This window comes from Capra hircus, chromosome 14, assembly GCF_001704415.2.
Source record: "Capra hircus breed San Clemente chromosome 14, ASM170441v1, whole genome shotgun sequence".
In the NCBI taxonomy this organism is placed as follows: Eukaryota; Metazoa; Chordata; class Mammalia; order Artiodactyla; family Bovidae; genus Capra; species Capra hircus.
In genome coordinates, this window is record NC_030821.1 from 65,228,255 (window position 1) to 65,253,636 (window position 25,382).

Sequence of the window (25,382 nt, forward strand, 5' to 3'; positions counted from 1 at the left end):
TACTGATGAAAGTGTTAGCCATATATTACAATTTAAAGACACAAGCTGGGCCTTGCTGGCAGACCAGTGGTTGAGATTCTGCCTTCCAGTGCAGGGAGCACAGGTTCGATCCCTGCTCAAGGAACTAAGGTCCCACATGCTGCAAGGTGCAGCCAAAAGTTTTAAAAAATAAAGACACAAGCATGTAGAGAAATTGTAAACAAATGCTGGAGAATGATAAACATAAAATTCAGGATAGTTTTCACCCCTAGGAAGGAAGGGAGGGGGATGGGAAGTGATAAGGGCAAAGAGGGAACTTCAAAGGTATTTGTAATCTTTTTTTTCCCTGTATTGGGTGATGATACACAGTGTTCATTGTAGCTACAGTTTTTATAGCTTACATATAGTCTATAGATTGTTATTTTGTTTCTGTCCTGTAGTTAATAACTGCAACTTCAAATGAATAAAATAAAGCATAAAAGACACTGAAGGCAGACCTGATAAGAACACTTGATACAATAACACAGTATCCAGTGGGGAGTAAGACACAACCCAACCTAAGAGACTTGCTGACAGCACAGAAGGCAGAGTTGGAAGACAGTCCCCAGAGATGAAAGCCAGTGGGCATTCACACAGACTCATAAGGCAAATGGGTGGAGAATGGGGGACCAGATAGTGAGGAAGAGGATAACAGGTTGGCTGAAAGTCATAACTTCTCCACTTTGGGTTCACAGGGGTTGGGGGAACACAGCACCCCATCTGTCCTTAAAAAAATAAATACGCATGCATGCCTGCACGCATTCTGTCTTTTTTGCTAACTTAGGCCAGTGTAGACCCGAACCTGAAAACCTGGCCAGAAACATGCAGCCCTCGTGCCGGCGAGTGGCAGGCCTCATGGCACTAGTCCTGACCTCTCACTGGTGGCTCACAGACTTTCAGAAAGACAGACGCCAACTCTCTACCGCTCTGCAGACACTCTCCCCCTTGTGCCCGGATTACTCTTCAAGCACAGTGGTTCTTGCAGCTCCACGGGGAGGACCCTGGGAGAGGAACGCTTCAAAGACTCACTGTTTTAGGAGCCCTCCCCACCCTTCTCTTTCCTTTCTTCATCTTTCCTTCTTTTTAATCTGCTGTGGTTTGGATCCCCGGTTGCCAAATACATTTTAAAAGATATTGTCTATTCTGAACCACAGTTTTTAGAACATCAAAAAGCTTTTAGGATATTTCACCACTATTTGGCTCATTTCTTGGCCTCACTTGTCAACAGATTTAAATAATTCTAGATAAAGGAGTTTCTGTGAAAAAAAGTCTCTTCTCTCCCCTGAACCTATTTCTGCTTCATTTCTTTGTTTTGCAGCAGAAAAGTCTCCTTTTGCTCCCTCTCTTTTAAAATTCATAATTCAAAGACCCAAGCCTCTTGGCTATTGGGTGCAAATTTGGCCGCATTCTGCTGTATCAGTGATACCCCTGCAGAACTGGGTACCTCTTTTCCCATACAGAGTTCCTCCATCACATGAACCCTGGTGTACACTCAACACACCTTCACACATGCACAGACACATGGGCATGCACACAAACACAAGCAACGTGCATGCACCTACATGCAAGTGCAGGCATGGCCGTGCGCACACACACTCATTATGAGCACCCATGAGAGACTTTCCCGTACTTCATGCCTCGGCATCAGTAGCAGTTCCCTCAGGCAGCCGTCTTGCAGTTACTTTAACCAATCTTTGTGGAGAGCATACCGCAGACCAAATACAGGTCTAGGCTCCAAGGAAACCACAGTGATGAGTTCCTGCCTTTGTGGAGCTTATATTCTAGAACAGTACCGCCCAGTAGAAGGTCCCTCAATAAGGGCAGTGTCCCGCACTGCTTAATACAATAGCCACCAGCCAGGTGTGGTTACTGAGCACTTGATGTGTGCAAATGAAAACTGGAGTTTAAATTTTATTTAATTTTAATTAATATGAATTTAAAGAGCCACATGTAGCCAGTAACTGCTATATTAGGAGAAAATGGATAGACACTCTCTCCTGCTTCTTCCTCTTTACTTATTTATATAAGTAAATTTTGAATATTAAAAAGTACTATCTTAAAATCTTCTGCATGACTCTCATCAAAAAGAACACAAATAACAAATGTTGGCAAGGATGTGAAGAAAAGGGAACCCTCATACACTGTTGGTGGGAATGTTAATTGATATAGCCACTGTTGAAAATAGTATGGATGTTTCTCGAAAACTGAAAATAGAACTACCATTGACCCAGCAATTCCACTCCTGAGTATATTTCTTTAAAAAAGCAAAACACTAATTTGAAAAGGTACATGCATCCCAATGTTCATAGCAGCATTATTTCCAGTAGCCCAGATATAGAAGCAACAGATGAATGGATAAAGATGTGCTACACACACACACACACACACACACACACACAATGTAATATTACTCACCCATAAAAATAATGAAATTTTGCCTTTTGCAGCCCCATGGAAGACTTGGAAGGTATTATGCTAAAGTGAAATAAGTCAGAGACAAAAAGAAAAACACTGTATAATATCAATTATGTATGGAATCTAAAATATACAGCAAATCAGTGAAAATACCAAAAAAGAAGTAGACTCACAGAGAACAAATTAGTAGTTACCAGTGGGAGAGGGAAGGGAGAGAGGCGAGATAGGAGTAAGAAATTAGGAGGTACAAACTATTAAGCATAAAATAAGCTACAAGAATATATTGTACAATGTGGAGAATATAGCTATAATAACTATAAACGGAGCATAACCTTTAATAATTGTGAGTCACTGTGTTGTACACCTGTAATTTATATAATATTATACCGTAACTATACTTCAATTAAAAAGAACTTTGCAGATTAAAAAAACATTTAAGCCCTTTTCAGTACCAAAATGAATTTCAAACCATAAATAAAGCCCATCAAGAAGCTGAAAAAAATTCTCTGCTGCTCCAGAGAGGAAAGAAGCAGGAGGCCCGTGGGAGGTTTCCAGACGGGAGATGGACATGGCTTACGCAAGGCAGGGAGAGGTGGAAGTGGTCTGGTACTGGTTTATTTTGAAGACAGTCAACAGGATTGCTGGTAGATTAATTTGAGGGTGGGGTGAAGAGCATTTTGGCCCAAGTGTGCCATGATAGAGCCATTGGTGGAGATGAAGAACTTGAGAAAGAGGGAGCCCATGTTTGAAGGGGAAAATCAAGAACCTGATGTTCAGGGACGTCCCTGGTGGTCCAGTGGCTAAGACTCAGCACTACCAATGTAGGGGGCCCTGGGTTCGATCCCTGGTCAGAGAACTAGACCCCACATGCCTCAACTAAAGGTCAGCATGCCACAACTAAGTCTTGGCACAGCCAAATAATTAAATGAATTTTCAAATAAGAGTCTGATGTTCAGCTGAACATGTCAGTTTGGGTATAGTCAGCAAAAAGACATACTTCCTCCCTGCTCTGCTGTGTCCATGTCCCGTCCTCAGCAGTGCCTTGTGGGACCCATACCTACTGCTGAGGAAATTGCTCAGCAGGAAAATGCCTTAGAGTGGCCAGGGTTCTGGGTTCACCTGCGGGGGTGGAGGGTGCCCCCTCCCGGGTCCTGCTCAGGTTTGTCACCTGACCCCCTAAGCAGATAAGTGGGCCCCCACGCTCCAGAGGGTTATTCTTGAAAGTAAGTCCATTAATTCTACCTTGAGACCTCTCTTAAGTGGGACTCGAACCCAGGCCAGGGAGAGGGACAGAAGGGGATATGCCATCTGCATCCCTTCTCCCTGGATGTCGGCTATCCCTGTTTCAGAACCCATCTCCCCACTCCGGTAGACACGCAACGAAAGGCTCTCCTCTACAGAAGTCCATGCCTTCAGACACTCAGCATGGTCCATCCCATCACTTCCCCTGGTGGGGTTCTAGTAACATATCCTACCTCCTTATAAGCAAATTGTTCTTGTTTAGTCAGTAAGTCATGTCCAACTCTTTTCCACCCCATGAACTCTAGCTCGCCAGGCTCCTCTGTCCATGAATTCTCCAGGCAAGAATACTGGAGTGGGTTGCCATTTCCTTCTCCAGGGGATCTCCGTGACCCAGGGACCAAATCCTCATCTCCTGCATTGGCAGGTGGATTCTTTACCACTAAGCCACCTGGGAAGCCCCAGATTGCTCCTGCACTCCTAAATTAATATTTGTTTAATGAAATTCCAATCAACATTCTAACAATTTTATTTTGCAGATGATTCTGATTTATGAGAACTGATTTATGTTAATAGGTGATCAGAAAAAACCCAGAATTGTTTGACAAATGAAGAACGATAAAGAGGAACTCTACCTGATACTGAAACATTCTCTAATCTATGGGGAAAAAAAATTTAAGTGAAGCATAAGTGGAAGCCTCAATAGCTAGATGAGATACAGAGCAGATATAATCAAGAAATACCCTATAAAAATTTAATGTATGACCAGGGTGGTTTCACAAATTAGTGAGAAAAAAAAAACAAAACACTATACATGCTACTAAGATAATTGATAACTTTCTAGAAAAATGGTTAGAATTGTATCTCATAGCTTACCCCAAGATCAGTTCAAGTCCGGATGAGTTAAATGTAAAAAATAAAGCCAAAACACTCTAAGAAAACATAGAATAATAGGTCTCAGCTATCAAAGCAGGGAACCACTTTCTAAAATCACTGTGAAAAAGATGGATAAATTTGCCAGCTAAAAATTAAAAATTCTCTACCTGTAAAACATGAAAAATAACCATAAGCAAAACTAAAAGGTAAATGACAGACGGGGGAAATTTGCAACAAACACAGAAAAGTACTAATATTTTTAATATGGCGGTAACACTTGTAAATTAATAAACCACTGGGCATCACAATACAATAATGGCATAAATCCACAATTCACAAAATACAAATGGCAGGTGAATCTTTGAAAACTGTTCATCCCTATTAGCAATCAAGAGAAGCACCAAAGCATATTAAAACAGTTTTCCCATATCTAACTGGCAGGGCTTTTAGTGGTAATACTTCATGTAATCTCAGTGGTGATTCAGGCACTCATTCACTGCCGGAGAAAAGGCCAAATGGAGCAAAAACTTGGCAATAAGAGTCAAGAGAATTTAAAATGTCGACATCCTTGGACCCAGTGCTTTTATTTCTAAGCATTCATCCAAAGCTTGTTATCAAAAGTAAGGACTAAGGATGTTGGCTGCAGCTTTGTCAAGAAGAGTCAGAAATTAGGAATAAAAGTCCAAAGGCAAATACATCATGTGTGGTGTATCCCTAAAATGTAATATCATGCTTTAATCATCCTTTTGCTCAATGTTTGTGAAAATGGGAAATGTTCAAGGGAAATGAAGGAACTGTGACATCTGGGATGATGTTTTTCTTTATTATACTTTGACGTGTTTTCTGTAGTGATACTCCTTTTATGATAAACGAAAACATTCATATCCATTTTCTAATGCCCGTATACATGCCACTTGCCAGCCCCAGATAAACATCTTGTTTCTGATGTCCCATCCATAAAAGTGACTTGCGAACCCAGCCAGCACTTCACCGGCAGGGTTCCCCCCGCCACCCTACCCACCACTTCATAAGATCACAGCACCTTTGTTGCTTTTCTGTACCCGTTGGTCTCTAAACATGAATGAATGCCCTGCATCTTCATATGTTTGTTTTGGGCTGCCCACTGTCCTTCCCAGAGAACGGAAGAGAGGAAAGTGATCCTTCATTTTTATGTGCAGCTGCTCTCACGCCATCTGTGCTTACCTGGGTGTTTGCGTTGGGTGCCAGTTGGGATGAGTCACGGGAGCAGCTTGGAAAGTATCGCTAGTTTCTTTTGTCTTTTTGAGGAAACTGACACTGTCTTTGTTTTTGTCCCATAGGTATGATGCTGCCTCTTGCGTTCTGCCGTTGGAACAGTTAGTTTTCTGTGCCGAAATCATTTCGGGAAACTCAAGCACTAGATTTCAGCGTTCAAGGGAAGCCAAAGCCATTGGAGGGGGCAGTAAAGCCAAAACCCTTTTATCTGAGTAGTTCCAAAAATTTCACTGCCCCTTCCCCATCCGCCCCCATCCCCCAAGTAAGCCATTGCACACAGACAGGCAGCATGGCAAGCAAACGGAAATCCACCACCCCGTGCATGGTTCGGACATCACAAGTGGTAGAACAAGATGTGCCCGAGGAAGCAGACAGGGCCAAAGAGAAAGGAATTGGCATGCCACAGCCTGAAACAGCCAAGGACACGTGGGCAGTGGAACCTGAAAACTCTTCCAAAGAAAATGAAGTGATAGAGGTGAAATCTACAGGGGAAAACCAATCCAAAAAGCTCCAAGGTGGTTACGAGTGCAAATACTGCCCCTACTCCACGCAGAACCTGAATGAGTTCACGGAGCACGTTGACATGCAACACCCCAATGTGATCCTCAACCCCCTCTACGTGTGTGCCGAATGTAACTTCACAACCAAAAAGTACGACTCCTTGTCTGACCACAACTCCAAGTTCCATCCCGGGGAGACCAACTTCAAGCTGAAGCTCATCAAGCGCAATAATCAGACCGTCTTGGAGCAGTCCATTGACGCCACCACCCACATCGTGTCCATCACCGCCAGCGGCCCCGGAAGCGGGGATGGCGGCCCCGGAAGCGCGGATGGCGACCCCGGGATCTCAGTGAGTAAAACCCCCATCATGAAGCCAGGGAAACCAAAAGCCGATGCCAAGAAGGTGCCCAAGAAGCCAGAGGAGGCCACCCCCGAGAACCACGTGGAAGGGACCGCCCGCCTGGTGACGGATGCCGCTGAGATCCTCTCGAGACTCGGGGGCGTGGAGCTCCTTCAGGACTCGCTTGGACACGTCATGCCTTCTGTCCAGCTCCCACCAAATATCAACCTTGTCCCCAAGGTCCCCGTCCCGCTGAACACTACCAAATACAACTCTGCCCTGGACACCAATGCCACCATGATCAACTCCTTCAACAAGTTCCCCTACCCGACCCAGGCAGAGCTGTCCTGGCTGACAGCAGCTTCCAAACACCCAGAAGAGCACATCAGAATCTGGTTTGCCACCCAGCGCTTAAAGCACGGCATCAGCTGGTCCCCAGAGGAGGTGGAGGAGGCCCGGAAGAAGATGTTCAACGGCACCATCCAGTCCGTCCCCCCGACGATCACTGTGCTGCCCGCCCAGTTGGCCCCCACGAAGATGTCACAGCCCATCCTCCAGACGGCTCTCCCATGCCAGATCCTCGGCCAGACCAGCCTGGTGCTGACTCAGGTGACCAGCGGGCCAGCGACCGTCTCCTGCTCCCCCATCACACTCGCCGTGGCTGGAGTGACCAACCACGGGCAGAAGAGACCTCTGGTGACTCCCCAGGCTGCCCCCGAGCCCAAGCGCCCCCACGTCGCTCAAGTGCCAGAGCCCCCACCCAAGGTGGCCAACCCCTCGCTGACCCCAGCCAGCGACCGCAAGAAGACCAAGGAGCAGATAGCGCACCTGAAGGCGAGCTTCCTGCAGAGCCAGTTCCCCGACGACGCTGAGGTCTACCGGCTCATCGAGGTGACCGGCCTCGCCAGGAGCGAGATCAAGAAGTGGTTCAGCGACCACCGGTACCGGTGTCAACGAGGCATCGTCCACATCACCAGCGAATCCCTCGCCAAAGACCAGCTGGCCCTTGCTGCCTCCCGCCACGGCCGCACATACCATGCGTACCCAGACTTCACCCCACAGAAGTTCAAAGAGAAAACCCAAGGTCAGGTGAAGATCCTGGAAGACAGCTTTCTGAAAAGCTCTTTCCCGACCCAAGCGGAACTGGACAGGCTGAGGGTGGAGACGAAGCTGAGCCGGAGAGAGATCGACTCCTGGTTCTCAGAGAGGCGCAAGCTTCGGGACAGCATGGAGCAGGCCGTCCTGGATTCCATGGGGTCTGGCAAGAAAGGGCCAGAAGTGGCGGCCCCCAACGGTGCTCTGTCCCGACTTGACCAGCTCTCCAGTGCCCAGCTGGCCAGCTCTCTGCCCAGCCCCTCACCAGCGATTACAAAAAGTCAAGAACAGGTTCATCTCCTGAGAAGCACGTTTGCCCGAACCCAGTGGCCGACCCCTCAGGAGTATGACCAGCTGGCGGCCAAGACCGGCCTGGTGCGAACTGAAATCGTGCGCTGGTTCAAGGAGAACAGATGCTTGCTCAAAACTGGAACCTTGAAGTGGCTAGAGCAGTACCAGCCACAGCACGTGGTGGACGATCACGGCTATGATGCCCCGTTGAGGAAAGTGGTCAAGACCGTCATCACCGAGAACCCGAAGAACGGGAGCGAGGGGGGTCATCAGTACTACAAGGACCCCAAAAAGCTCTGTGACGAGGACCTGGAGAAGCCGGGACCCAGAGGGAAGGCAGGTGGCGACCAGGTGAAAGACAATTTGCCAGCAAAGCCCTCGGAGGCCACATCGGACCGGTCGGAGGGCAACAGCCGAGATGGCCAAGCCAGCGACGAGAACGAGGAGTCAGGCGTCGTGGATTGGGTGGAGGTGACGGTCGGAGAGGAGGACGCCGCCTCCGACAGGTCGGACAGTTGGAGTCAGACAGCAGCAGAAGGCGCGGGGGAGCTGGCCGACTCGGACTCGGACAGCGGCCCGGCGGAGCCTGGCCAGGCCTAGACAGGTAACGCCACCTGTTCCCCCGGGAGCCGGGGCGGGGGGCTGGGCTTCCTTCTGTCTATTGACTGTGTCAGTATAGTCATCAGGTACAGAGCTGTTGACGCAGATGATGTGTTCACCTCTCAAGCTCTTTTAAAACAAAGGAAGAAAAACAGGTTGGCAGATTTTACGTCCTTATTTACAAGGCGGTGCCCAAGTGGCGCTAGTGGTAAAGAACCTGCCTGATAATGCAGGAGACAAGAGATGTGGGTTTGATCTCTAGGTTAGGAAGATCCCCTCGAGGAGGGCATGGCAACTCGTTCCAGTATTCTTGCCTGGAGAATCCCATGGACAGAGGATCCTGGCAGGCTGCAGTCCGTAGGGTCGTGCAGAGTCAGACAAGACTGAAGTGACTTAGCACACACACAGGCATGCTGGTTGTTGGAAACATCACTGCCTGTGGCCTTTGGGCATCTGTCCATTCTAAAGTCTGGTAACAAGGTAATACGACACAAGGCCTGTTTTGTGTTCACTGCTATAAGAAACAAACATGAAATGATATGTCTTTTCTTTTTCCTTTTGGATTTTTTTTTAAGAGTTAAGTGTCCAAGTTTACTGAAGAAAAACGTGTGTTTCCTCTAACCTGGAAGGTTTTGAAAGCCCCTGGTGTTTGTGTTGTAGTGGCTAAAGGCAGGTGCCCCCGTGTGTGTCTGATTAAGTAACCTTGCTTGTTGCTGCGCTGACGGGGTCCCCAGAACCCCTTCAAATCTGGACTAGACTGGTATAAATTAGGTCTGTGGAGCCACAGAAGCCTGGGTAGGGAGGTTACCATGGTTACTAATGGCCATGTCATCCACATAATGGGACGTGCCACCAAGCCCTTGGTGTGTGCGCTTCACCAGAGGTCTGTGCGAATCAGAACCTGCGTTAAGTTTAGAAAAGGGGCGGGGGGTGGTGGGGAGGAATAGTGGCGGGGAGGATAAGGAGGGAAAGTTCTACCTTGGCCAAAGCCAGTGTGTGCCAAGGGCAGCTTAGGAGCAGCATGGAGATACACAATTTACAGTCTGCCTGGGCTGACTTCTCCAGAGGGCGCTTAAAAAGCAACAGAGATCCGCCCCCCGCCCCCACCATGTCATCTTTAAACATAATGAAAGGTAGGGCCTCCAGAATGATGGATAAGGTCCCCAAGAGAGCCTTGGAGAGCACCATACCTCTTTATTTATGAACTCAGACAGCTTTGGCCAGCCGTGTCACTCATTAGTTCATTTATCCAATCATAAAACGAGGCACCTGGCAAGTAAAGTCCTCTGGAAACCTTATTTTAGCCGGTCCCATCAGCTCTTAGAAGAGCAATTTAATGAGAAGCCAAGCACAGAATGCCATCGTGTCATCATTTCTTTCTCCTTCAACTTTTCAGGAGGAAGTGGTAATATGTTGGGGGTGAGGAAAGGGGGCTGGTGATAGGAAGGGGTTAAAGGGCATCATCCATGGTGCCACCTCCCCTTTCTCCCTCTGGCCATTTTCTTGCCTCTTACAAGACCCTGCTCGGACTGCCCTGGTGGTCCAGTGATTTAAGCCTCCACGCTCCCAGTGCAGGTGGCCCAGGTCCGATCCCTGATCAGGAAACTAGATCCCACATGCCACAACTAAGAGCCTGCACAGCGCAACCAAGACCCATCACAGCCAAATTAAAACATATTAATAAAATAACAAATTTAAATTAAAAAAAAAGATCCTACCAGTCCAGCTCATATCTCCCATATTAAAATGAAGGAGCAATTTTTTTTTTTTTTTTGTCCAATCAGATTCTGTGTGAACACTTCTAGTTTGCCCTAGATTTCTTCTGGTGCATAAACATGTCTACATGATGCCTTTTTCCTCCTACCACATAGTAGACAGCTGGGTTCAATTCAACTTAACAGATACATTCTGAGCACCTGCTGTGTGTGGAAAACTGTGCTAGGCGCTAGAGACAGCAGGGTGACAAAGACAGAGCTCTCGTTCCCCTGGAGCTTACTCAACCAACAACAGAGGAAATTACTCTTTCTTTTATTCGCCAGGGTGTTCCAGCATATGATGGAGACGTGCACGGCTGTGGGGGAGCACAAGGAGGGGCACCCAGGCTGAGGGTCAGGAAAGGCTTCCTGGAGGAAGGGACAGCTGACTCAGCTGATTAGGAAGGAATTAGCCCAGTGCACAGACAAGGAGAAGGGCTTCCCAGGTGGTGCAGTTGGTAAAGAATCTGCCTGCCAATGCCAGAGACGAAAGACATGCGGGTTTGATCCCTCAGTGAGGAATATCCCCTGCAGGAGGAAATGGCAACCCATTCCAGTATTCTTGCCAGAGAAATCCCACGGACAGAGGAGGCTGGTGGACTACAGTCCATGGGGCCGCAAAGAATCAGACACGACGGAGCGACAGAGTGGCAGCAGGAACTAGCCATCTCCCTGAAAAGAACAGGAACACACGGGAACCTCTTCTTACCTATGGCGAACACCACAGGAGTGTGCTAGAAAATATCCCTAAACAAGACACTAAGATCTACTCAACACTGAAACGATCCACTCAACACCTGGTATCCCTAATGGGCCTCCTGATATTTTTCAGACACCATTGTTTTAAGAAAGGGGCCTCGATCTGTGCTGCTGACGGTGCCTGAAAATTCTCCAGACAAGGCACCCCTTCGAGGAAGCTCTCAACCTCAAAGGGGGAAAAAAGACTCTCCAAAATTACTTCACAGCTTTTATGAACCAAACACAGAGGTCTCTTGAAATTCATAAATATTCAGTGATGTCTTTATTTAAACACATATTTATCTAGGAACCTGCAGTTGAGTGCAATTGCCACACATATAATCCTAGAAATAATGCATGGTTTTGATTTCATTAAAAATAAAAATAAAAACTTGGGTAAGCAGCTGAGAGCTGATTCTAGGATGGGATTTCCTCTATGGGAGTGAGCGTCTGCCCTCCACCACCACCCAGCCCCCAGCCAGTTCCTCAGGCTGAAGCTTGGCAAGGCTCAGGACAGTGTCTGACTGTCCAGGCTCACCTGGCCCTGAGATTAGACACAAAGATAAGGAGTCCTTCCCAAGCCGTGACTGGGGTCACCTTAATTCAGTCTCGGGGTCCATCCGTTATCAAGCCATTCATTGAGAGACCTGTCCCCATAAGAAGCCCAAAAAGAAACTCCTTTCCTAGAAATGAGTTGAAATACTTGAGCCAAAGATTGTCAGACGTATGCCTTGATGTTTGGCCAGACGGAGTAGCCCAGCTCTACTACCATAAAGAATTTCTGTTTATTTGTGTATGCCATGTGCTCAGCATTCTTGCCAGCACATCTACTAAGTCACTTAAACTTCATGACAACCCTTTGAGAGAGGTATGGCTCTTTCCTCATTTTCTGTCATGCTATATCGCTTCAGTCATGTCTGACTCTTCATGACCCCATGGACTGTAGCCCACCAGGCTCCTCTGTCCATGGGATTCTCCAGGCAAGAATACTGGAGTGGGTTACCATTTCCTTCTCCAGGGGATTTTCCTGACCCAGGGATCGAACCCACGTCTCTTATATCCCCTGCATTGGCAGGCAGGCTCTTTACCACTAGCGCCACCTGGGAAGCCCAAGTTTCACTCAGTTGTATCCGACTCTTTGCAATCCCATGGGCTGTAGCCCTCCAGGTTCCTCTATCCATGGAATTCTCCAGGCATGAATACTGGAGTGGGTAGCCATTCTCTTCTCTGGGGATCTTCCCAACCCAGGGATTAAACCCTGGTCTCCCGCACTGCAGGCAGATTCTTTATTGTCTGAGCCACCAGGGAAGCCCGTTTTACGGGAACCAAACTAAGGCTCAGAAATGCTTGCCCTGGTTTCCTCAGCTAGCGACTGGTGGAGCCTGGAGACTCCCTTCTCACACGTCAGTTCAGTGCCTGACCCACCACCTCGCCAAAGTACACCACCATCACCGCCCAGGCTAGACCAACAGGCTGTGGTCATGTCTTCATTCTCTATGGAATTGAACACTAGTACACAACTATTCATTCACTACTTTGCTGCCTCCTGATTTCTGCCAATTTCCATCTCCTGAGAATTAAGGATAGCTTTGGGAAAGAGGTAAATTCCGTGAAAATGTCAGAAAAAAATTATTTTCCATAGTTCAACTTGCTTAAAATATTCAGGGCTGCCAAGTCTTAGAGCCTAGCTACAATTTAGGATCCAGGATATGTATACCCCTATAATCTGTTCAGATTAGCCATCTAAATACAGATGTGTGAACGGATGGATGGAGAAGTGAAAATCTGTAATTAACTCTTTCCCTGTCTCTCCTCTACCAGATCCTTGAAGGCAGGCACCATTCCCAATTAATCCCTGAGTCCCCTAGCGCCTGATTCAGAACAGATGCTCTACAGTGGGTTATTGAACCAACCTGAGAATCACTAGAGAGAGTTGGCTTCCAGTTATCCAGGATCTGGTATTTCAGTCCTCTGCTTCTCCTCATCACTCACTAGTCCCATCAGATGACAGCCATCAGGGGAGAGGAATTGGGGATAGTTTGCTTTCCGTGTGTGAGCAGCTTGAGGGAAAGGTCTTTTGGAGAATCAATCACTAGCTATTTACTGAGTGATGCTTCTCATGGACTGTACATTAGCCTCACTTCCCTGGTACCTCATGGAGAGTTAACTGCTATCACTTCCTTTTATCTAATTCCAGAGCTTCTCACACTAGGAATTTGCCCTGCACTTTAGGCAGCTTGTAGCAACTTAAGAACATAATGAAATCAAAGCCCCCCATTTTTCAGAGGAAGGATGCTGGCCCCAAGGAGGAGAAATAACTAGCCCAGAGACGCTCACAGTAAGTGCCTTGGCTCATTCATCCATCAGTGTTTGTGGAAAGCCTGCAGTGCCAGGCTCTGGAAGGCTGCAGCACTCAGCGTGTCCCTGCCCTCATGGAGCCCATGTGCTCTGTGCTATGTCATTTCAGTCAGGTCCAACTCTTTGCAACCCTGTGGACTGTAGCCTGCCAGGCTCCTCTGTCCATGGCATTCTGCAGGCAAAAATACTGGAATGGGTTCCACGCCCTCCTCCAGAGAATCTTCCTGACCCAGGGATCAAACCCACGTCTCTCACATCTTCCGCATTAGCAGGCAGATTCTTTACCACTAGTGAGTGCCACCTGGGAAGCCCCAGAGCCCACAGTCTTTGACCAAATAATCTTCCATCAAACAAAAAGGAAACGCTGCCAGGTGACAAGATTTTTTTAAGGAAAGGTACATGGAACTGTGAGACTATAAAGCAATTAGGCCTGATTTAAGGGGTTGGGCAAGGTTTCTATGAACAAGTGGATGAATTGAAATCCAGAAGGTTAAGCAGGAGTTGGCTGGGCAGAGAGGAGAAGCAGTCCAGGCAAAAGAGACAACGGATTCAAAAACAACATATCCCTGAGACAGGGAACTTGGTGCACCAAGGAGCCTGAAAGGTGGCTACTGTGGCTATGGCTTGCCTGAGTTCACACTTCAAAGAAGCACAGGAGTGAAAAATGGAATGCTAGTTGGGCTCACACATCATCAAGTTATCCCCTGAAGCTCCTCTCACTCACCAATAAAGATTATATGTGATTCTGTGTGTATGACCCAGTAGGCAAAGTTTGAGACCCTCTGTAATCCTTAAGGAAGGAGTGAAAGGAAAGTCATCGGGCTTCCCTGGTGGCTCAGTGGTAAAGAATCCACCTGCCAATGCAGGGGACACAGGTTCAATCCCTGGTCTGGAAAGATCCCACATGCTGCAGAGCAACTAAGCGCCATGCACCAGACCTATTGAGCCTGTACTCTAAAGGCCACGTGCCACAACTACTGAAGCCGGCGGCCCTAGGGCCCATGCTTTGCAGCAAGAGAAGCCGCCGCAATAAGAAGCCTGAGCCCTGCAAGTAGAGAGTAGCCCCCACTCACCACAACTGCAGAAGGTCCACGTGCAGCAATGAAGACCCAGTGCAACCACAAATAAATAAAGTAAATAAATCTTTTTAAAAAAAAAAAAGAAAAGTCATCTTGCAGATGTCTAGATGTTGTTGAGAACTTTCTTCCCTGGTGGTATATGGAAGATGGATGGTAGAAAATTCTAGAACACCCACATGCCTATACATTCTATTCCTTTTTTTTTTTTTTAAGATTTAAAATGTTTTATTTTTATTTTTTTTTTAAATTTTAAAATCTTTAATATGATTAAAGTTTCTATAGCTTTAATACTCACTGTATTAGTCAACTAGGGCTGCCAAAATAGCAGAGCATGGACTCAGCAGCTTAAAGAACAGAAATCTACTTTCTCACAGTTCTGGAGGCTAAAAGTTCAAGATCAAGGTGCCGGCAAGGTTAGTCCCTGACATGACCACTCTCCTTGGCTTGCAGACGGCCACCTTCTTTGTCCTCACGTGCCTTTCCTTTGTGCATCTACCCTCCTGCTGTCTCTTCCTCATCTTATAAGGATACCCGTCCTGTTGGATTGGAGCTCCACCCTTATGACTTCCTTTAACCTTCATTACCTGCCAACATAGAAGACGTAAGAGACAGGGGTTCAATCCCTGGGAAGATCCCCTGCAGGAGGAAATGGCAACCCGTTCCAGTATTCCTGCCTGAAGAATCCCATGGACAGAGGAGCCTGGCAGGCCATAGTCCAGAGGGTCGCAGAGAGTTGGACACAACTGAAGTGACTTAGCACAGCATGTACACACCTCCTTAAAGGCCCTGTATCTTCAGATACAGTCACCCTGGGGATTAGAGTTCAGCATAGAACTTGGGGTAGGACACAGTTCAGTCCAAAGCACTTACCAGTAGACTTGTCTGTTGTTATCAGGACCAAGTGAGATAATATAAGTGAAAGCCCCCAAAATAGGGGTGTGGCCTTGCCATCAGCACCTGCTCAATGGACACAACTCAGAAATTGCACAGTCTTCCGCATGTGAAGAACTTGGCCATCTTGCCTTTCCAAATTGACTGTTTCGGTTGGGGCCCCGCTAGTACAAGCCCATGCTTTGGGGTGTTCATGGCACCTGCATCTCAAGGTGGGGATAGGGGGCAGAGGCAACAAGGGGTTTCATTTGCTGAGCACTTACTATGCCAGGCACTGCTCAAGCACTTTATGTGTGTTAACTGAACAACTCTCCACAGACATTATTTTCATCATCTGATGAGAATGAGCCACAGAAAAGTAACTGACCCAAAGTCACTGAGCTAGAAAACAGTGGAGCTGGAATTCAAACCCAAACTTGTAACCGTGTTCAGAGTCTGCCTGGTGAGTTTAAAATAGGATTCCAAGGAATTTCCCTGGTGGTCCAGTGATCAAGAATTTACTGTCCAGTGTTGGGGACTCAGGTTCAATCCCTGGTCAAGGAACTAAGATACCACATGGTGTAGGGCAGCTAAGCTCACATGCCACAACGAGAGGTGCCCCCTTGTGCTTCATCAAAAAGATGCAGTGCAGCCACACAAAAAAATTAATGCATAAATAAAATATAATTCCATTTGCTCAGATTCTTTTGAGTTCCACAGGATAATATCCACTGCTGGAAAAGGAGCAGGAAGACCCAGTGGCCCCTGATTCCTTCTGCCTTTGAACATCTCCAAAAGCAGGGAGATCTACCTGGTGTACAAGTCTGTGCAAGGTGCCCAGGAGGTCCCCAAACTGCTTCAGAGAAACAGCCTTAACCAGACATCCAGAGTTGACCAAGGCTGAATGTGGGGTCAGTTTGGGATAGTGCGAAATTTCCTGTATCCGCTGGGAAATGACTGATTCTTTTTCCTTGTCACCCATGCCCCCTCCCAGTAAAAGAAAGCTGGACTCAGAAATGTTATTGAGCTAACAAATCACAGCCACACTGCTTGTGTTTCTGTCTCAGGGACTGTGGTGTTCTCTCTCCAGTCCATAGGGCCCAGGGGAAATCCCTACAGGGAAAATTAAGGAGAAATAGGAACAGAAAAGTTGGCACATGGGAAAAGAATTCTAATTGTTTCATGCTTCCCCAAAGGCAGAGTAATAAGGAAACAGATTTTGCTAAAGAATTAGATAGTGCTTTTTAACATTCCAAGGTATCCCCAAGATAGAAAGGGACAGCTGTGGGAGGCAGTGGGTCCCTCCATCTTGGGCAGTGTTCAGGGAGAAGTGAGACATCCACTCGGTGGAAGTGTTTGAAGAGTGGCCACAAGGAAAGGGGCCCAATGACCTTGCAGTTTCCCCCACAGCCATAGTCTGATGCCCTGGGACTAAGTGACCCATCAGGCCATTGGTTCTCTGCAGGGGTGAGTGTCCCTGACCAAGTGAAAAGACTCCAGGTAGTAGCCCAGGGACTCAGCAAGAGGCCACATAAGTAAAGATCACTGTTGTTCAGTCACTAAGTGGTGTCCAGCTCTTTGCAGCCCTGTGGACTGCAGCACGCCAGGCTTCCCTGTCCTTCACTGTCCTCCCGGAGTTTGTTCAAACTCACGTCCATTAAGTTGGTAATACCATCCAACCATCTCATCCTCTGCTGCCCCCTTCTCCTCCTGCCCACTCTTTAAAAAATCAACAAAAAATGAAATGTGAACTTGTCACCGATCTTGTCTAAGCAGCCACCTCTAACAGTACCGTGCTCTCTCCCTGTGTTTCATTCATTAACGGACATTTGAGTATCCTCCGTGAGCCAGACGCAGTGGCGGGAGAGATGGGGGTGGGGCAGGGGATAGCAGTGAGCACTGTGGACATACGACTCATCAGGCAATCTGAAGGCATCGTGATGACAGCTGTGCTGTGCAAGCCCCGGCAAGGGAACATTTAACAAGGCGAACTGAGCGTGGCTGGGAGCAGGGCCTTCTGGGGAAGCGGCCTGCCCAAGGAGCAAGGCCACAGGGCTGGGCTGTGTGCCCTCTGTGTCGCGTATCTTCCCAGCCTCACTCTGAGAGTGCTGCCAGCTCCCACAGCCCAGCTCCTGCCCACCATGACACACCCTGGGAGAGGTCAAATGAGAACTGAAGCCCAGCGGTTCCAAGAGCTGGGCCCAGAGCCATCCACAGACATCTGGGAACACTGCAAAAACCAAAAAACTGACTTTGTCTCCCCTTCTCCAGGTCACCCTTTGGCCTTCCAATCTGGTTTTTGTGGCTTTTTTAATGGTCTTGTTCAGCATTTATTTTTCTTTATTTATACATAGTTGGAGGATTATACATGTTCATACCCATAGGGAAAAACACATTGTCATAAAAGAAATGAAATATAATTCAAAGAAATAGAACAACATCCCATGCTCTTGGATTGGAAGAATATTGTTAAAATGACCACACTACTCAAAGAAATCTACAGATTTAATGCAATCTCTGTCAAAATACTCATGACATTTTTCACAGAACTAGAACAAATAATCCTAAAAGTTATACAGAACCACAAAAGACTCAGAATGGCCAAAGCAACCCTCAGTTCAGTCGCTCAGTCATATCCGACTCTTTGTAACCCCATAGACTGCAGAATGCAAGGCTTCCCTGTCCATCACCAACTCCTGGAGCCTGCTCAAACTCATGTCCATCGAATCAGTGATGCCATCCAACCATCTACTCCTCTCGTCCCCTTCTCCTCCTGCCTTCAATCTTGTGCAGCATCAGTGTCTTTTCCAATGAGTCAGTTCTTTGCATCAGGTGGCCAAAGTATTGGAGTTTCAGCTTCAGCATAGGGGGACCAAAAAAACAAAGCTGAAGGCATAACCGTCCCAGACTTCAGATTATACTATTGATACAAGGCTAAATAATCAAAACAGCATGGTATTGACACAAAAACAGACACACAGATCAATGGTACAGAATAGCCCAGAGATAAACTCACACATCTATACTCGATTCATCTTTGACAAGGGAGGCAAAACTAGGCAATGGAGAAAAGACAGTTTGTTCGGCAAGTGATATTACAAAAGCTGGACAACTGCATGTAAATCAATGAAGTTAGAACATACTCTCATACCATACACAAAAATATACTCAAGTGGTTTAGAAATCTAAATGTAAGACATGACACTATAAAACTCATAAAAGGGAGTATGGGCAAAATATTCTCAGACATAAACCATAGTAATGTTTTCTTAGTTTCCCAAGGCAAAAGACATAACAGCAAAAATAAATAAATGGAACCTAATCAAACTTAAAAGCTCTTACACAGCAAAGGAAACTATCAACAAAACTAAAAGGGAACCTCCTGAATGAGAAAAAAATATTTGCTGATTATACAATCAACAAGGGGTTAATACCCAAAATATACAAGCAGCTCATACAACTCAATATCAAGAAAACAACCCCACTGAAAAATGGGCAGAAGACCTAAACAGACATTCCTCTAAAAAAGTCACAGAAATGGCCAACAGGCACATGAAAAGATGCTCAATATGCCAATTATATTAGAGAAATGCAAATCAAAACCACAATGAGGTAACATATCTGTCAGAATGGCTATCATGAAGAAGTCTACAAATAATAAATACTGGAGCGGATGTGGAGAAAAGACAGCCCTCCAACACTGTTGGTAGGAATGCAAATTGGTATGTAAATATGATGGAAAACAATAAAGATATTCCTTAAAAATCTAAAAATAGTACTACCATATGATCCAGCAGTCCCACTCTGGAAAAGATGGAAATGCTAAAAGATACATGCACCCCCAACATTCACAGAAGCACTATTTGCAATAGCTAAGACATGAAAACAACCCAAGTGCCCAGCAACAGACAACTGGCTTAAGAAAATGTGGCGTATATATATATATATGTATATAACTCAGCCATAAAAAGAATGAAATATTGCCATTTGCAACAACAAGGATGAACCTAAAGAATATTAGTGAAGTCAGAGAAAAATATTACATGATATCACTTAAATGTGAAATCTAAAAAATAACACAAATTAATCTATATAAAAAACAGAAACAGATCACAGACACAGAAAATAAGCTCATAGTTACCAAAGGGAAACGAGGAGGGATGGATAAATTAGGAGTATGGTATTAACAGATACACACTACTATATATAACTAGATAAGCGAAGATATACTGTATAGCACAGGGAACTCTAATCAATATAATAATCTATAATGGAAAATAATCTGAAAAATTGTGTGTGTATATATATGATCACTTTGCTGTATACCTGAAACTAACAGAATATTGTAAATTTACTCTACTTCCATTATTTTTTAAAAATGCCAGATGGAGAACCACCTTAATATTGAGGTTTATCTAAAAGGCAAATTTTTACCAACATGACACTGTAAAGCAGTTTTCCTCCAATTAAAAAATAAAAAAACAAAAGGCAACTTTTTACCAGTCCCTTAGAGACAGGGTTTTCTATATGAGAGACAAGATGTGTATAGTCTCACACACACGGGTGAGTTCACATACCCCTAAGGCCGTAGTTGTGCACCTGGCTTTCCTCAAGGGAAAATGAAGCAGGACAATATTTCTGGAGCACCCATATGGTTTGCACACTTCATCTGCAACCCTCCCAGCAGCTGCTTGGTTGTGGATTGTGGAAATGAGGCTCTGGGAGGCTAAGTAGCTGATCCCAGCACACAGCTCGGAAATGGCTGGCCCTGGACCCAGTTTTCTCTGACTCCACGGTTCTCTCCACTCTGCTCCACCGTGGGTACCCACAGTCCCGTGCAGAGCAGCGTTCCTCAGCCTGGTGGGGAATACAAACAATCACTCTTTACCCACCTTGGGCCTTGCTTCCTGGAGTCTTTACTTATTTATTCTTATCTTGACTGTGCTTGGGTCTTCCTTGTGGCATGTGGGCTTAGTTGCCTGACCAGGGATCGAACCTGAGTCTCCTGCATCGGAAGGCAGAGTCTTAACCACGGGACCACCAGGGAGGTCCCTCCTGGAGTCTTGAGAGCTGTTCAGATGGACATTCAGCCAGAAGCAGCCTCCTTTCCAAAGGCGATCAAAGACCCCATTTGCTGGGGGAAAGGTGTTCTTTGCGGAGCACAGCAAGCAGCTGGCTGTGGCCCACATACCCGTCCTGGGTGTGTGTGTGTCTGCATGGCAACAGCAACAAGGCATGTGGTCCCCTCTGGGTGCCTGGGACCACCCAGCCCCCATCTTTCTTTTTTTAATTGAAGAGTAATTGCTTTACCGAGCTTTGTTATTTTCTGCCGAGCATCAGCATGCGTCAGCCACAGGTATGCATGTCAGCCCGCATCTCTGAAGCAGACCTGCACTTTCCTGTTACCTTGTGGCTCCATGCAGGCAGCATCCGTGCACACGGCGAGGAGGCAGGACCCAGCTCAGGTGTCGGGAGAGGCAGTTAAAGCTGGATTGGCCCCAGGGGAATCCAGGTTCCACCACTTACCACTTGCCTGATGTCATTGGATCTCACTAAACCCCATCTCTTCACTGCAGAGCAGGCCTACCTCTGAGGTTACCATAAGGAGTAAATGAAATGGCCGCTGTCGGCACTTAGTATCAGGCCTGGCTCATAATAAGCATGAGAGACATTTAAGCTACTCACTGTTGTCGCAACCATGATTGTTATTACTTTTGACTCTGCTGCTGAGCAGTTATGTGACCTGGGAAAATCACTTTTCCTCCCCAAGCTTCCTTTTTTTTCCCCTTGTGAAAGAAGTGGTGTTGGCAGCATCACCTGTAAGGATCCCTGTGGCTTTTACAATTTGATGACTTTTCCTGGATCCCTTTTGGGTGGTAGCAGATCCCAAGGACACCCCTGGAATCTGATTTCCTTCACAGACAATTTCTTTTACAAGTTGTTTTTTTAATTGAAGGATAATTGCTTTACAATATTGCTTTGGTTTCTGCCATACATCAACACGAATCAGTCATAGGTATACATGTGTCCCCTCACTCTTGAACCTCCCTCCCACCTCCCCCTACTTCAGGCTATTACAGAGCCCTGGTTTGGGTTCCTTGAGTCACACAACAAATTCCCATTGGCTATCAATTTTATATATGGGTAGTATACTGGCTCCTTCCTCCCCTCTGCCTTCCCATGTTACACGTTGGTTTCTTAACTGCAGTGTTCAGTCTTACTATCAGGAGTACTGATGAAATGTGGGTACCTTTGACATCCAGACATTAGGGATGACACAGATGATCTGCTGATGCCTTTGGCTGAGAAGTCTGGTCCTCTTGCTCTTGGTCCCCTACACACGCGCACACACACACACACTCACACACACACACACTCTCTTTCTCTCTCTCTCTCTCTCCCTCTCCCTCCTCGGGGCCTTCTCAACCAGAGAAATGACCACACAATAACAAGCTGTGACACGGCCTTACCAGGGACAACAAAAAAGCCAGTGGCTTCAGGAATCTGCAGACCTGATCCCCTTCCAGCCTTTCATGGAATACTGACTGCGTACTTCACAGCCCCCAGCCCGCCCTTGGATTCCTGGCTCAGGATCCCTGGCTCGCCGGAGCCCACAGTGGAGATGGAGTTCTGTCTTGGTTTGCCAAGGCTGCCATCCAGTACCACAGACTGGGTGGCTTAAACAACAGGAACTGATTCTCCCACAGTCTGCAGATGAGAAGGCTGGTGTTGGCAGAGTTGCCCCCTTCTAAGGGCTGTGAGGGAGCGTGTGTTCATTGCCTCTCTCCTAGCTTCTGGCGGGTTGCTGGCAGTCCTTGGCATTCCTTTGCTTCTGGACTCATCACCCCAGTTTCTGCCTTCATCTTTCCATGATGTTCTCCTTGTGTGTCTCTTTATGTGCAAAATTCCCCATTTTATTAGGGCAGCAATCCTGTGGGATTAGGCCCCTCCCTGTAGACCTCATTTTAATGGAGATCACCTCCATAAAGGAATCTCCATAGGGTTACATTCTTTTTATATGTATATATTTCTTTATTTGGCTGCAGGAGGTCTGCACAACTACATCAGTTGTGGTGCGCGGGCTCAGTACTTCCGGCGCATGGGCTTAGTTGCCCCACAGCTAAGGGGCAATTGTGGAATCTTAGTTCCCTGATCAGGGATCGAACCCTCATCTCCTGCATTGGAGAGCGGATTCTTAACCACTGGACCACCAGGGAAGTCCCCAAATCGGGTTACATTTTGACGTATTAAGGGTTAGAACGTCAACATATCTATAGGGGTAAAGAAGAGACAGTTCAACCCATAAGAAGGTCCTTGGACTATTTTCATTACTTCAAAGTCTGTAAGTATTAAACACTATTAAGAGAACAGTCTCTGAAAATTGCCTGAGCTGGAATTTGGGTTCTTCCGCTTTCTAGCTGGGTGATCTTAGGCAAGTTTTTTAGCTTCTCTGTGCTCAGTTTCCTTACCTGTAAAATGGGAATAGTAATTATATCTACACCTCTGAGGGTTGATAGAAACATTAAAAAATACATTTTTTTCTCTTTTTATTTTTTAACTGGAGTAAAATTGCTTTACTGTACAATGAAGTGAATCAGCTTTGCACAATAGAAACTAACACAGCATTGTAAAGCAATATTCCAATTTAAAAAATTATAAAATTTTAAACATAAAGAGATAAAAAGACACTTTAAATTTCTCATCTTATGTATTACCATTATATATGCTATCATATTTGGAAAAGGCTTCATCTAACAAATACAACACAAGCTTATATAATACCACATTCTGGACACTATTTTAAGTGCTGTTTAACATATCAGCTTCTCATCACAACTACTTTACCAGGTGGATGCTATTACCATCCCTGTTTTACAGAAGCAAAACCAAGCCCTAGAGAGATTGTGACATTTGTATGGCCCCGTGGCAAGTATATAGAGAAGTGATAGTCACTCAGTCGTGTTCAGCTCTTTGTGACCCCATGGACTAGGGCCCTCTGGCTGGGCTCCTCTGTCCATGGAATTCTCCAGGCAAGAATACTGGAGTGGGTTGTCATTTCCTTCTCCATACAGAAAAGTCAGGACCAAAATCCAGACTTGTCTGATTCTGGTGTCTTTGAGGAACCATGGTGACTGGCTGCCTATCCAGGAACAAGAAAAGGGTCTTGTCATGATGAAATGAATCACCTCCTTCACTTGCCCAGAGAGTCATCCTGTTTTCAAAGGCCTTATTCTGAAGGCGCTTACCATAATGTCAGACCATGCTCAGGACACACACTCGTCTCTTTAAAACAGGCCCCACATGTGAAGGGCATCTCTCGTCCTCCGACCCCAAGAGGACTTGGGAAGTGTCTCCCCAGGACAGCCAGGGAGAGGCCACCTCCCCCCTCCCCTGATGCCTTGCATGCAGGGAATGATGGTCATCTCCCTGACATCTTGCCCCTCTGGTCTTGTGTCGTCCTTCTAGGGAAGTCCATCAGAACTGCCGTGCTGATGCAGGGAATAATCTGTCTTCAAAGAAAGAAGAGAACTTCTCTCCCCGGCTGAGGGCCGCCCTGGCCTGAGACTCCAAGTGGAACGACTTCGCTGCGTGTGCCTGCGCTGCCTCTGCGCACACGCACCTCCCCGAGGCCCGGTGGGAAGTGCTCCTAGTGCCAAAGTCCTACTACTGCGTTTTCCACGGGTCCTTGTAAATAGTTGGCTCCTGCGCCCAGGCCCCCACCTCTTGCTATACTGGAACCAATTTGTACGACATGGGAATTTTGTTACCTTTTTAACCGAGGGCAACTTCCTTTTCCAGCTCTACCATTGTAAGGTCTTTTTTCCAGGAGGGAGGGCTGATCACGTGTGCTTTTCTCTTTTTTTCCTTTTTTATTTTTATTAATTTTGGGGAGGGGGGGTGTTAGCATTAGTGCCATTATATCTACTGGATATTAGGTAGGGCGAGTTCGTTTTTAAAGATAGTTTGCAATTTGCGTGATTTCTTCCGGGGGAAAGGGCTAGGATTCAGGCCTCTGTCTGAGCTTGGAGAGGGGTTTACGAATGACAGATCTTCCAAATCAAATCCACTTCTATAGTTCTTCCCCAGCTGCCTTTGGGGGTCCCTGTTTAGCCAGGCACAAGGCTTTCTGAACTGCCCCAGGCCAGTCTGGTTTTTTCTGATGGGCTGGCCTCTGAGGTCAGACCTTGGGCCAAGAGAGCTGGGTGGTAGGTGGCTACCCTCTGAGCCCCTTTTTAGAAACCAGCAGAAAGGGCTCACAAGTGCATTAGCATTATCATTAATTTTGTGAAAGAAAAACAAAAAGACTGTGCTATCTGAATGGTACAAAGATGAACAGCTTTGGTTTTCATTTCTCTTCCTAACTGCCTTTTTCAGTGTGGTATTGAACAAGATTTCAGCTTGAAGCTTCACCACGAATTGATTTTTTGTTTGTTTTGTTTGTGTGTTTGTTTTGGGCCAATTTTAGATTGATGAGTGCACTTTTTTTTTCCTCAGTTAGTCCTAACTTCTAAAGGAAGAAAAACCAAGAGACATATCCGGTGTAAATGTTGCAATATCAATTGTGTTTGCAGTCCCTTCCCCCCATCCCACTGCCCCCTATTTGAGTACACTGCACAAATAAAATGTTAGGGAGTTTAAAAAAAAAAACAATTTTTCTAACTTGTTGCTCATTTGTTGTAACTCAATAAAGCAAAGACTAAACATTTTTATAACCTTCTCCTCTGTTCCTGGTTCTTCATTGCTGTCTGGCTCCCAGGGCACAGCACAAGGGTTCCAGCTCACCCACCCCACCCCCGATTCAAATCCACTATGACCTCATTCCTCAGCTTTCGTCCTGCCTCATCGCAGTGAGGTCATCACAGGGTTTTCAGCGCAGGGGGGACTATAAAAACCAGGGGTCAGTGTCAGTATGGGAATCGTCATCGCATCTCTGGAACACAGAGAAGTGATAGG

At 46.4% G+C, this 25,382-nt stretch overlaps 1 protein-coding gene across 2 annotated transcripts in view; it reads left to right on the forward strand.

The window, feature by feature from the left end:
- The window catches only part of ZHX2 (zinc fingers and homeoboxes 2), a 180,417-nt gene extending 155,271 nt beyond the window's left edge, over positions 1-25,146 (forward strand). For both annotated transcript variants that reach the window (XM_018058532.1, XM_018058531.1), the window contains 2 exons: positions 5,868-8,633; positions 23,895-25,146. In XM_018058532.1, the coding sequence (XP_017914021.1) occupies positions 6,092-8,629 (2,538 nt within the window). In that variant the 5' untranslated portion in view covers positions 5,868-6,091 and the 3' untranslated portion in view covers positions 8,630-8,633; positions 23,895-25,146. The remainder of the gene's footprint in view (positions 1-5,867; positions 8,634-23,894) is intronic.